Source organism: Microcaecilia unicolor, chromosome 4, assembly GCF_901765095.1.
Source record: "Microcaecilia unicolor chromosome 4, aMicUni1.1, whole genome shotgun sequence".
Classification (NCBI taxonomy): domain Eukaryota; kingdom Metazoa; phylum Chordata; class Amphibia; order Gymnophiona; family Siphonopidae; genus Microcaecilia; species Microcaecilia unicolor.
This window is the reverse complement of record NC_044034.1, coordinates 5,391,857-5,404,913: the sequence shown is the minus strand read 5'-3', so window position 1 is coordinate 5,404,913 and position 13,057 is coordinate 5,391,857. Positions and strand designations below refer to the sequence as shown.

At 44.9% G+C, this 13,057-nt stretch overlaps 1 protein-coding gene across 1 annotated transcript in view; it reads left to right on the top strand.

Annotated features, from left to right (window-relative positions):
• The window catches only part of LOC115468257 (E3 ubiquitin-protein ligase TRIM39-like), a 29,797-nt gene that overhangs the window by 6,167 nt on the left and 10,573 nt on the right, over positions 1-13,057 (top strand). Inside the window, exons 2-5 of the mRNA XM_030199821.1 lie at positions 700-795; positions 2,566-2,796; positions 3,996-4,018; positions 11,486-11,595. Coding sequence (XP_030055681.1) covers positions 700-795; positions 2,566-2,796; positions 3,996-4,018; positions 11,486-11,595 — 460 coding nt within the window. The remainder of the gene's footprint in view (positions 1-699; positions 796-2,565; positions 2,797-3,995; positions 4,019-11,485; positions 11,596-13,057) is intronic.

The following is a 13,057-nucleotide window of genomic DNA, read 5'->3' as shown; positions in this document are numbered from 1 at the left end:
GACATTCTGTTGCTCCTATTTGAGATTCTACATGGAATGTTGCTATTCCACTAGCAACATTCTATATTTAGATTGTAAGCTCTTTGAGCAGGGACTGTCTTTTCATGTATGGTGTACAGCGCTGCGTATGCCTTGTAGCGCTATAGAAATGATAAGTAGTAGTAGTAAATGGAGAGCAAAAACATTGGCTTCCAAAAAACTCCTCTATATAGTTAAATATAGTGATTGCAAGAAGGAGTGCTTAAAAAGTGAAAAAGGAAAAACTGTAATTCAATCGCTACCCTATAAGCTAATGTACAGAAATGAGAGTCCTATCTGTAAGACGACAAATGGATCTTTCCCTGTTCTGTTCTCGCTTCACTGTCTTCTCTCTGTTGTAACGCAATTTCCATCCACTCTCTTCGGTTCCTGCTCCCTCATTGCATGTCCATCAACGGTGTTATAGAGTACAGTCACCGCCCGATGTGTAGCCACTCATTAATTTCTTTACAAATTCTTAATCCGATCTTCTACAAGAGTGCCTTGTCTCGCTGGAGCTCGCAGCTTCAGGAAGATCTATTTTTTTTTACAATTTTCAGAATGTAATCATCTTGAAGAAATGATCTAAAGTGGAAACTATACCTCACTTTTACCATTGAAGCTGAAATTGTGGTTATAAAAATAATCACATGCTAATCAAGGATGTTTTAATATTCACAGGAAAAGCTTAAAATACACCTGGAGCCTCTGAGAAAGGATCTGGAAGATCTTCTGAAGTTTACATCTACTGAAGAGAAGAAAGCTGAAGAGCTGAAGGTGGGTGTCTGTGTCTCCTTCTGAGCCAGTTTCTGCAGGGATTTGTTCCTCTCGCTACATCAATCCTCTGAATCACAGAGTCCACATAGCTATTTTCAGCATCCTTCAGCCTTACAATTCCATTCCTAGCTTTTCTCCTTTCCCCAAAAGATCTGAAAAACATCTTGTCACCTCTCTTTACACCTTTAGCCATTTTTCTTCCGCCTGCACTTTTGCTAGTTATATTTCTCCCTTTTTGCTTCTTTGAGTTTAATCTGGTTGTACCTGAGACAATTTGAATCCTGGCTTCTCTGGTAACTCAACAATATACTAAAGGCCAGAATATCTGAAGCCTGATGGTCGTTTGGTAAACTACCAAAAGTTGATAGACAAATCATTTATGGTTGCCAACAGGGGCATAGCTACCATTGAACGAGCCCTACAAAATACCCAGGGTCGCCTGAAAATAGAACCCCTTTCCTCCCCAGGTCTGGTGTATCCCCCCTGGTCACCCACACAGGTCCAGCATCTGCCTACCTGCATTCCCCTGTCCTCCAAACGCTGGTGGGTCATTGCAGAGGCAGTGCAGAAGCTTTCTCTGCTGCATCCTGCCCACATGAAGTTGCATCAGAGAGGGGGGACTTGGCAGTGGAAAGGCCCCGCTGGACAGAGGGAAACCTTCAGTGCTACCTCTACTGCACCAGTGTTTGGAGGACAGGGGGGATCAAGATACACAGATGCCGGACCCACGCGGGTGCATGGGAGGGAGATGCCAGACCTGGGCACATGGGTGGGGGGAGTGGAGAGAGCCTGGATGAAAGAAGGGGAAGAGAGGGAGAGAGTGCTGGACATGGAGTGGAGTGGGGGCTGAGGAAAGAGAAAGAGACCTGGAGCAAAGGGAAAGAGAGAGTGAGAGATGTTGATCCTGGGGTGGGGTGGAGTGGGGTGGGGTGGGGGGCTGAAGGAAAAAAAAGAGAGAGAGAGAGACCTGGAGCAAAGGGGAGCTGGAAGAGATATGATGGACATGGGGTGGGGGGGCTGTGGAAAGACAGAGGGACTTGGAGTAATGGGGAGGAGGACGAGAAGATAAGAGATGTTGAACCTGGGGTGGGGTGGGGCCTGAGGGAAGAGAGAGACCTGGAACAAAGGGAAGGAGGTAGAGAGGGAGATATATGCTGGACCTGGGGTGGGAGTGGGGGCTGGGGAAAGAAAGAGGGACCTGGAGCAAAGGGAAGAGGGAACAGAGGCAGATACTGGACTGGGAGAGACACTGGCCCAACAGGAGGGAGAGAGAGAAGGGGGGAGACAGAGAAATGTCAGACTACAAAAGGTGTGTGGGGTGGGCAGGAGGATGGAAAGAAAGAAGGAAGGAAGAGAGAAGCCGGTCATGAGGAGGGACAGGGATACAAAAGTGATGCTGGCTCTGGAGGGACCATAGGGACAAGAATACAGACACAGAGGGGAGATACTGAACAGGATAGATAGAGACACATGAGAAAGATGGACGGTGGACATCAGAAATGTCAAAAGGACAGGAGACCCTGGAAAAGAGTTAAGAAAAAAGCAGAAGAGAGACACTAGATACTCTGAATGTATCAATTGTACTATGTCAGCTGGGTGGGCCTGAATCCAAAGTGAGTGTGCTTGTACCCATACGGGTCTACTCATGGCTATGCCTCTGGTTTGGGGTGCTCACTACTCTTGTACTGGCCCTGCTGATAGTAGAAGAGATTTATGTGCAACACAGCCTCTCTGGTGTTACTGAGAATTATCTCTCCTTGTTTAATCCAGAGTGAGACAGAGATCAAAAGACAGAAAGTAGAGTCTGAGTTTGAGGAGCTGCACCAGTTTCTGAATAAGGAGAAGCAGATCCTTCTCTCTAGACTGGAGGAAGAAGAGAAGAAGATTCTCCAGAGAATCAGGGAAAATGTGACCCAACTAGAACAGCAAAGCTCCTCCCTCACGCAGTTGATTTCCGAGCTAGAGGAGAAGAGTCAGCAGCCGGCTGCAGAGTTACTGAAGGTGAGATTAACAGATATATTTCGAAGGAGATTACAGATCTTCCATCAGGGAATCGAGAAGCAGATTAAAAGTATCTTAAAATAATGGGGGGTTGATTTGTCAAAGCATCCTGAAGCTGCCCAGACTGCATCAGGACTTTTTAAAAAATTTCCTGGAGCTTACACGTCTTAATCTTCCCGATAGCAAGACCAAACCATCCATCCTAGTAAAGAGTTGAGAACTATTTTGCCGCTTCCTCCTCTTCTGAGACGGTTCAATGGTTCTGTCTGTGTCTGAATAAGCTGGTGACCACTGGTGTTAAGTGTTGAGTTTTTGTTCGTCTCATGGAAGATGCGGTTCTTGCCTACTTGTTCTTTTAGGGCCTGATTTTATAACTGGATGTCTATGTGAGAAATCTGAAATGGCTCAAATGCTGATGGCCACATTTACGCCTGCTCTGAAGAAGCAGTAAATTTGTGCGTGTGCTCTGACTACACGCATCACAACTCCACCTTCACTCCACCTAGACCAGGCCCATGGGAATGTCTACATGCAGATCATCGACCAGAGCCACTAAGGAGGTTTCAGTGGTCTACCCTATCCGAAAGGTTGAGTGATTGGGATGAAGGGCCGGTGTTTTATCTAAATACTTGGAAGATTGCAAAGTAACCGTTTTTCCACAGCTTCGTAGATAAAAGATTTTATGGTTTTAAATAGGCTGATAGTGAGTCACATTTAATGGGTCTAGATTAGGTTTGTTAAGAAGTGGGTGAACCCCTGTCTCCTTCCAGCAATCATGGAAACAATCCTCTGCCAAACTAGCATTTATTACTGAGAGAATATGAGGAAGGAGTCTGAGCTGAGTATTTTGTAAATATCTGCCCCTATCAGATCTCCGACCACCCTCCAGCCCTTGTGAAGAATCAGGCAACACCTGTAAACTTCCCCCCCCCCCCCAATGCTGCTAGGGGTAATGCTGTCCATTCCCTATTTTGGCAACCTGATCTCAAGGGTCCTGGCAGTGCCGTAGCAAACTGCTCCCTGACTGTGGGAAGCAGGAGGGATAATCCTGTTCCGCTGCTTAAAGTGTCTTTTCTCCCTACACAGGCTGTTATGTGACCGCACAGAGCTGTGAGTGGAAAATCCTGAAGTGTATAACGTGTTCTCAGAAACTGTGAAATCTAACTAGAAATATTCTCTGTTTCTCTTTTCTCCTCTAGGATGTGAAGGACTCCCTGAGCAGGTACAAGTTAGTTTTCTCACGTGGCTGGATGATTGCTTGCTTTTGAGTGGGGTAGAAGGTGAGAAGGAGAGAAAAGTGGGATTGAGAAGAGAGGGAGGTGGGATTGAACGATGAGAGTGGAGGAAGCACTGAGGAACGAAGGGGAAGAGATGGAGGAGAATCACAGACCTTCCCTCTCTCTTTCTCTCTTTAAGGCTGATACAGTTACCTCACCTCTGGTAGAGGACAGGCAATTAGGGGACGTATACTCTAAGTATAAATGATGGGAAAGTATGAAAACGTAGCACTCTGGAATGTAGATTAGGTTTAATTAGATCCAAATGCTACAGCCTGAAATACTGATAACAACTGACACAAGGCTCAAATATTATTATAAAAATGGAAGGCAATTTATTATCGGCAACAGGAAAAAGAATATGCCAGTGACAATATACCAAACCTGAATTAGCTAAATTGATGGTAGAGTAATGAATAAGTCTATATACCTGTCAAGACATGGTAAAGAGAACACACACTTTATACCCTAAGACCTAAAGTAGATGTGAAGCGTCTGTTCACGCTTTCCAAAAATTCTAGGACTAGGGGCATGCGATGAAGCTACAATTTAGTCAATTTAAAACGAATCGGAGAAAATGTTTCTTCACTCAGCGTGTAATTAAACTCTGGAATTCGTTGCCAGAGAATGTGGTAAAGGCGGTTAGCTTAGCGGAGTTTAAAAAAGGTTTGGACGGCTTCCTAAAGGAAAAGTCCATAGACCGTTATTAAATGCAGTTGGGGAAAATCCATTATTTCTGGGATAAGCAATATAAAATGTTTTGTACTTTTTGGGGATCTTGCCAGCTATTTGTGACCTGGATTGGCTACTGTTGGAAACAGGATGCTGGGCTCGATGGGCCTTTGGTCTTTCCCAGTATGGCAATACTTATGTACTTATGACTACTGACTTCCCAGCACTATGATAAGACAGTGTACAACCTGATTAAAGATGAAGGGGCCTCTCTCCTTCACAGATACCGGAGCTGGAGGTCAGCAGGGAGCTGTCTAGTTCTGTCTCTCTGGATGATGATGCAGACAGGAGTAGGCCACAGGCAGGCAGGCCGTAATTTATGAGTTCAGGATGCTGGGCAGACATATACGGTCTGTGCTGGGGCTGGTGGTGGGGAGGCGGGACTAGTGCTGGGCAGACTTATACGGTCTGTGCCGGGGCTGGTGGTTGGGCGGCGGGGATAGTGCTGGGCAGACTTATACGGTCTGTGCCAGAGCCGGTGGTGGGAGGCAGGGGATAGTGCTGGGCAGACTTATAGGGTCTGTGCCAGAGCCGGTGGTGGGAGGCAGGGATAGTGCTGGGCAGACTTATAGGGTCTGTGCCAGAGCTGGTGGTTGGGAGGCGGGGTTGGGAGGTGGGGATAGGGCTGGCCAGACTTATACGGTCTGTGCACTGAAGAGGACAGTACAAATAAAAAAGTAGCACATATGAATTTTTCTTCTTGGGCAGACTGGATGGACCGTGCAGGTCTTTTTCTGCCGTCATCTACTATGTTACTATGTTTTGTTGGTATGGCAGGCTCAGACCTAGCTATCATCTGTTCCCCTATCGGCAGTTCTTCAGATAACTGCTCCAGATAACGTCCAGATAACTTCATGTTTTTTTGCAGAGGCTTCTTATACCATTTCTTGGGTAAAAATGAGCCTGGAACAAGATTCCCAAATGTTGTGATTTGGTGCGTCATACGGCAGGGTCATTCTGTCTGTGAAGTTATTGTTCCAACAAACAATGACCAGTTGTTATTCTTTTTGTCCACCTGCCACTGTGGCACCTCTTAGCAGTGTCCATCCTCCTGACTGCACACAAATCTGAGGCCTAGTAGGGCACAGACCGTTGAAGTTAGCCACAGTCTGTATTTGTGATGTTATGTTGATAGTTCTGAATAGTGCTGTGTCGGGCTTTTAGCCCCACATCTCCCTGTACTGGAAGAACTTCTCTCCCACCAACTCCTCTGATTTCTTCTCTCCTCACTTTCTATTTGTCCCTCCATGAATTCTCTCTTCATCATCACCAAACCCCTCCCTGTGAGTCTTTTTTCCACTTCTACCCTACCACAGTGGCGTAGCCACAGGTGGGCCTGGGTGGGCCAGGGCCCACTCTATTAGGGCTCAGGCCCACCCAACAATAGCACATGTTTAGCAGTAGCTGGTGGGGATCCCAAGCTCCACCAGCTGAAGAGTTTCCCCTGATGTTAACGAAAATGCTACTCTCCATGAAACTAGCACGTGCACATGCTCAGTTTTCAGTGCATGCCTGCTGCAGACTGCCAAGGTGGAAAGAAGCGTTTTCCCACTAGCTGAGATATTTTTTTGGTGGTGGCGAGGGGAGGGGGGGAGAACACTTGGTACCCACCCACTTCTTGACTAGGCCCACCCAAAATCTGTTGTCTGGCTACGCCCCTGCCCTACCAGTGTTGCTGTCCCCTCAACCCTAGTGCAGAGGGAGGAGTTGGTAATGGTCTCCGTCTGTTACTGACCATAAAGGGGTAATTCTATAACAGGATGTTTATGTTTAGATGCCCGTAGGGGGCCTGTGTGGCGTCTGTTCTATACAGGAAAAGTAGGCACCTCCTTTTCTTTATTTAATACTAGTAAAAATGGCCCGTTTCTGGTGCTGATGAAACGGGCGCTAGCGGGCACGGGACTCCCTTCCCCTCCCCTTCCGGTACCTGTTCCGTCGGCCCAGGAAAGAAAGAGCCCCCTCTTTCCTCCCGTAGCGGTGGCTTCCTTGCTGCATGGTGTGGGAGTCGGGCTCTTGGCGTTTCAAAATGGCCGCCGAGAGTTGAAGTCTCGCGAGGCAGCTTGAACTCTTGGCGGCCATTTTGAAACGCCGAGAGCCGGACTCCCACACCATGCAGCAAGGAAGCCACCGCTACGGGAGGAAAGAGGGGGCTCTTTCTTTCCTGGGTCGATGGAACAGGTACCTCTAGACCACCAGGGAGACACGCGTAAGGGGAGGGGAGGTGACAGGAAGGGAGGGAGGTTGGTGAGGTTAAGCGTGTGCAACCGTGGGCGGGGCTATGTGGCGAAAGGGGCGAGGTTGATGTGCACGTCAGGGGCGGCTGGGATTTCTTGGAAGGGGAGGAGTAGGGAAACACGACTACTGCTCCCCGTGCGTTAATTTGTTTTCGTGTTCCGCCCTCGACGTCATCACGTGTGACACGAGGGCGGGGCATGAAGATGGTGTGGTGGCTTCACCACCATGAAACCACGAACCGGTGTGTGAGTGACTTCAGTGACGTCAGTGTCCTCAGAACATTGAGGCTGCGTTTTATTATAGTAGACTGGCATAACTGGGTGCATAGGTACATATGCAAGTAGTGCGAGCACATTTTTCAGTCCTAGAGCGGATGCAAGTGTTTGTGACAAAAATGCTGGATATGTGCGTAACTTACACACTTGTGAGTCCTGCCCACACGGACTCTTCCTCTGTGTACACCTACCTGTAAAATACACTGCTCGCCCATGGAAGACCTTTGAGGACCTCACCAGATACTCTCTCTCTGTATGCAGAGTCAAGTGACCCATGCGTCCCCAAATTACCACAAAACGCGAGTGTTATTTAAAGCTGTTCTTTAGTGGTGTTTGTGCCTGGGGCGCATGCCAACGGAGCACGAATAAGGAGCATGTCCTACTGCTTAGACCAGCTCCTTGGAGTGAGCGATGAGGAGGAGGGGGGTACGGTGTGATGGGCGGTTGACTCATTTCTGACCGGTTTGGTAAGTTCTTTTCTCTTACTGTTATGGTCTTGGCACTGGGAGCACTTGATATCCTTTCTTGTCCCCTCTATTGTGATTGTCCATCTGCTTTCTTCACTCCTGTGGGTTTGTTGGCCCCTTCCTCTATTATGCCACCTGACTCGCTCCCTTGATGGGGCCACTGTCCTCCCCCTAGAATTCATGCCCATCCCGCCCAGGTTAGAAATTTTATTCCATGTCAAAGCCACACCCTGGTAATTGATTCTGCTCTGGAATTATCCTTTGCTCTTCTTAATTGCTGCTTGATGAAGCACGAATCTACTCTCATTCGGGATTTACTTCTCTCCAATTGCAGTGATTTTTTTCTCCTAACAGAAACATGGCTCCTCTCTGGAGAAGTAGCCCATTTATTTTCAAGTCTTCCAGCGAATTTCTTTGTATACTATTCATCTCGGGTAGGCAAGCGTGTGGGAGGCCTGGCGGTTATCTTTCTTTCATTTCTCCAGGTTAAAGAGACGCTCTCCCATGGCCTACCTTTCTCCGAACTCCTCTTATTAGAGGTGGTAGCCAATCCCCATGTGCATCTTCTTCTTTTCTACTGCTCCCCCTCTTTAAAATCTGAATACTGGGATAGGGCCTACCAGTCCTTAGCAGGTGCCTCAACGAAATTTCCAAATCTTCTTATTCTTGGAGACTTTAACACTCATGTAGATAACCCATCTCATCCGCGTACCAGATGTTTTACTTCTTTATTGGCAGATCTGGGTCTTACACAGCATGTCACCATTGCGATTTATTCCGCCAGTCATACTCTTGATCTAGTTATGATGGATCTCAATTCTTCCATTCAGGTCTCTTCATTTAAGGACTTTTCCACTTTCATGGTCAGATCACCTTTGTTTATTGTTTCAGATCTCCCTAATTCCTCTTCTCTCACCTTCAGCTTCTGCAAGGTATTATTCAAGGGTCAATATGACCGTAGGTCGTATTGACGCTTTTTCTCTCCCACGACTCCAAGATTCCTTTCCTGCTGATTTCTTTGAAATCCAAGTTGTTGAGCAAGTTTCCACCTGGAACTCTTCTTTACAACAGGTCTTTGACCAGGTAGCACCCTTAACTTTTGTTCAGAAGCATGTGAAAAATCAACAGCCTTGATTTCATCCTGATCTACATCTATCCAAACATCAGGCAAGAAGGGCTCAACGCTTATGGCGTAAGAAAAAGCCAACAGACTCAGCGATATTATTGTCCAGACCCATGCGGCTAAGAAAAACTTATCTAAGCAGATTCAAGATGCAGAAAATTCTACCAAGCAGCTTTCCAGATCTTTAATACTCTTATCTCCCCTCCATCTGATGGTTCTCCAACTGTCCATCTCACTTCTGAAACGTTGGCCTCATATTTCACCTTCAGAATTGAGAGGCTTCAGGCGGCATTTTTGCTGCCATCTAGTTTTATCCCCTCTCCTGCTCTCCCATCTTGTACATCTCCCCCTTCGTCCAATACAGCATCATGGACAGTATTCAATATCCCATCTCCCAAATCTCTCTTTGATCTGTTATCCCATCTCAATGTGACTTTCTGTTCCCTTGATCCCTTTCCATCAACCTGGCTAAGATAGCCTTCCTTAGGACTATCTCCATTTCTCCTTTCCCTGATATCTCACAGTTTGACCTTGGGTATAGTTCCAACATCATTCAAAGATGCACTCATCAAACCCATTTTGAAATAATTTACTCTAGATCCACTACAGCCAAATAACTACCGCCCTGTTTCTAATCTCTCTTTGTTTCAAAGATACTCAACTGTAGTCTTCCAGCAATTCAAGCTTACATCGAGTCAATAAATGCCTTACACCCCCACCAGTCAGGCTTCAGGGCAGGCTACAGTATCAAAACTGTCATTAATTCACTCTTAAGCAAACTTCACTGCAATCTTGAGTAAGGTAGAATTGCACTAGTGGTATCTGTAGATCTCTCGGCTACTTTCGACCTTATTGATTACACTCTCCTTCAACACTTAATCTCCTTAGGAATCTCAGGAACATTTCTGAAATGGTTCACTTCTTTCCTGGAACATCACTCCTTCATGGTTGTCCAATCTACCTCTACCTCTCACACACTTTCTTGTTCGGTCCTTTTGCCAACTCTTTTTAACCTCTTTGTTAGCCCTTTGGCATTACTTATCCAGATTTTCGACATTAGTACCTACTCATGTGCCAATGATTTCCTCTTAGTTTATTACACTGATGCAATGTCTATCAATGTACACCCCCTTCAGGATTGCCTGCAGGAAGTAGCAATTTGGCTGGAGGAGCATCATTTAATTCTTAATCCCGAGAAGATGGCAGCCAGCTGGATCACGGGTTCCTTTTCTACTCCTTGTATGATGCCCATGCTTTTCAATAGACAGCTCACTCCTGTCATTTCCTTCAGATATCTTGGAATAATTCTTGACTCAGCTTTATTCTTTACACCTCATATCACAGGTCATGAAAACTGGTTTCTATTTTCTCCGTATCTCAGATATATTTTAGATTGGTAGATTCAACTTTACTTTGCTCTCTATTTTATGCATACATCAATTCTCATTATGATTATTGCAATTACATCTATGCAGGTATTACTAAAGCTAATTTGAAGCACTTCAAAATACTGCTGCCCATATAATCTGTTATGCAAAACGCTACGATCATGTTTCTCTGCTTCTACAACATCTTCACTAGCTACCTATCGAGTTTCGAGTAAAATACAAAATCCTTGTATTAACACATAAAATACTATACACTGCCACTCCTTCCTATTTGGCTTCTTTGATCATCCCTTAAACATCCTCTCGTACCCTTTGTTCACTTACTGATAATTGGCTTGTTTTACCTCCTCCCTCAAAGGCACGATGGGAGTCCGCCTGGTCATCTGCTTTCTTCTTTCTTGCCCCCATCTTCTGGAACTTTCTTCCCAATATTTGCAAGTTGATGACTCCTATAGCTCCTTTCAAACTTCACTGAAAGCTTATTTCTTTAAAACAGCCTTTGGCCTTTGATGTTCATTCTGGTTAGATTTCCTGTGGCAAGGGGAAGAAACTCAATTTATAATAGACTGCTTCCCGCAGGTTGTATTGGTTAACTGTCTGATAGGTCTTGAGTGATTGTGCTTTCCGATTTATTTTATGACGTTCCTTTTCCAATTTTAACTTTGTTTTTATTTATTTTTTTTGCAATGTAAACCGTTTTGATTTGGGTTCAAGAGAAGCGATATAGCAATAAATGATAAACAATACACACATATTTATTTACAGTATAACACTTTTGGCATTTATGCACGTGTGTATGTGTGAGCGCCATTAGTCTAAACATGTACGTGAGCAATTGGGCCTAGTCCCAACTTCTCCCCTTACTGGCAAAGAGACCAGTCAAAACACCTCCCCCCACTGGGAGAAAAGAGGTTGGCCCCACATTCTCCCCACTCTAAAGGGATTAATGTGGAGCAAAAAGGTTTATGACATCAGATATAAGGAGTAGCAAGTTGGGTTGGGTCAAGGCCAGGCAGTTCTCTGAGGACCTGCAAATTCTTTGATAATAACCAGAGTTTCAGACCTTACTTCAGTCACATAATCACAGAAAGAAAAGGCCTCATGGCATATCTCCTCCCCTCCACCTCTCTCATCTCTGTCCCTTGAGGGTGAACATCTCCCAAAGTAATCCCAGTAATTCTCTTACCCCTAGGTGTCAGGAAATGAAATTTCCAAACCCAGAGGCTGTTTCAACTGATCTGAAAATGGATTTTGATTTGAGCTACCCTAAGCAGCTGAAGAAACTGATCACAAAATTTGGAGGTGAGGAATTGTTTTCTTTTTAATTTGGTTTCTCTTGTATATTTTTAAATCATTAGCAGATTTGTATTCCTGTCTTTTCAAATACTCTAGATGCATTGTAATAAAAAATGTGCAGAAATAAAAGTACATACAAATAGCCATACTGTTTCAGACCAATGGTCCATCTAGCCCAGTATCCTGTTTCCAATAATGGCCAAACCAGGTCACAAGTACCCAGCAGAAACCCAAATCGTGGCAACGTTCCATGTAGAACCCCAAAGAATAGCAAGATTCTGGAACCCTAAAAAGAGTGACAAGATTCCATGCAGAAACTCAAAACGTATCACCATTCCTTGTAGAACCCCAAATAATAGCAATATTCTGGAATCCTAAAGAGTAACAAGATTCCATGCAGAATCTCAAACAGTAGCAACATTCCATGTAGAACCCCAAAGAATAGCAAGATTCTGGAATCCTAAAGAGTGACAAGATTCCGTGCAGAATCTCAAAGAGTAGCCATATTCCATGTAGAACCCCAAAGAATAGCAAGATTCTGGAATCCTAAAGAGTGACAAGATTCCATGCAGAAACTCAAAGAGTATCAACATTCCATGTAGAACCCCAAAGAATAGCATGATTCTGGAATCCTAAAGAGTAACAAGATTACGTGCAGAATCTCAAAGAGTAGCCACATTCCATGTAGAACCCCAAAGAATAGCAAGATTCTGGAATCCTAAAGAGTAACAAGATTACGTGCAGAATCTCAAAGAGTAGCAACATTCCATGTAGAACCCCAAAGAAAAGCAAGATTCTGGAATCCTAAAGAGTAACAAGATTCCATGCAGAATCTCAAAGAGTAGCCACATTCCATGTAGAACCCCAAAGAATAGCAAGATTCTGGAACCCTAAAAAGAGTGACAAGATTCCATGCAGAAACTCATTCCATGTAGAACCCCAAAGAGCAACAACATTCCATGCTACCAATCCCAGGGCAACCAGTGCTTCCCAGTGTCTATTGCAATAGTACACTATGGACTTTTCCTCTAGGAACTTGTCCAAACCTTTTTTAAACCCAGACATGCTAACCGCTGTTACTACATCCTCAGGCAACAAGTTCCAGAGCTTAACTATTGATTGAGTGAAAAAATATTTCCTCCTATTTGTTTTAAAAATATTTCCATGTAACTTCATTGAGTGTCCCCTGCTCTTTGTACTTTTTTAAAAGAGTAAAAAATGGATTTACTTTTAGGGGGCAATGGGACTTGATATACTGTCTTTCTGTGGTTACAATCAAAGTGGTTTACATATTATATACAGGTACTAATTTTGTACCTGAAGCAATGGAGGGTAACAGTGACTTGCCGTGAGTCACAAGGAGCTGCAGTGGGAATCAATCCCACTTCCGCACTAACCACTAGGCTACTCCTCCACTCCGCTTTTACCTGTTTTATACCACTTAGGATTTTGTAGATCGTAATCATAT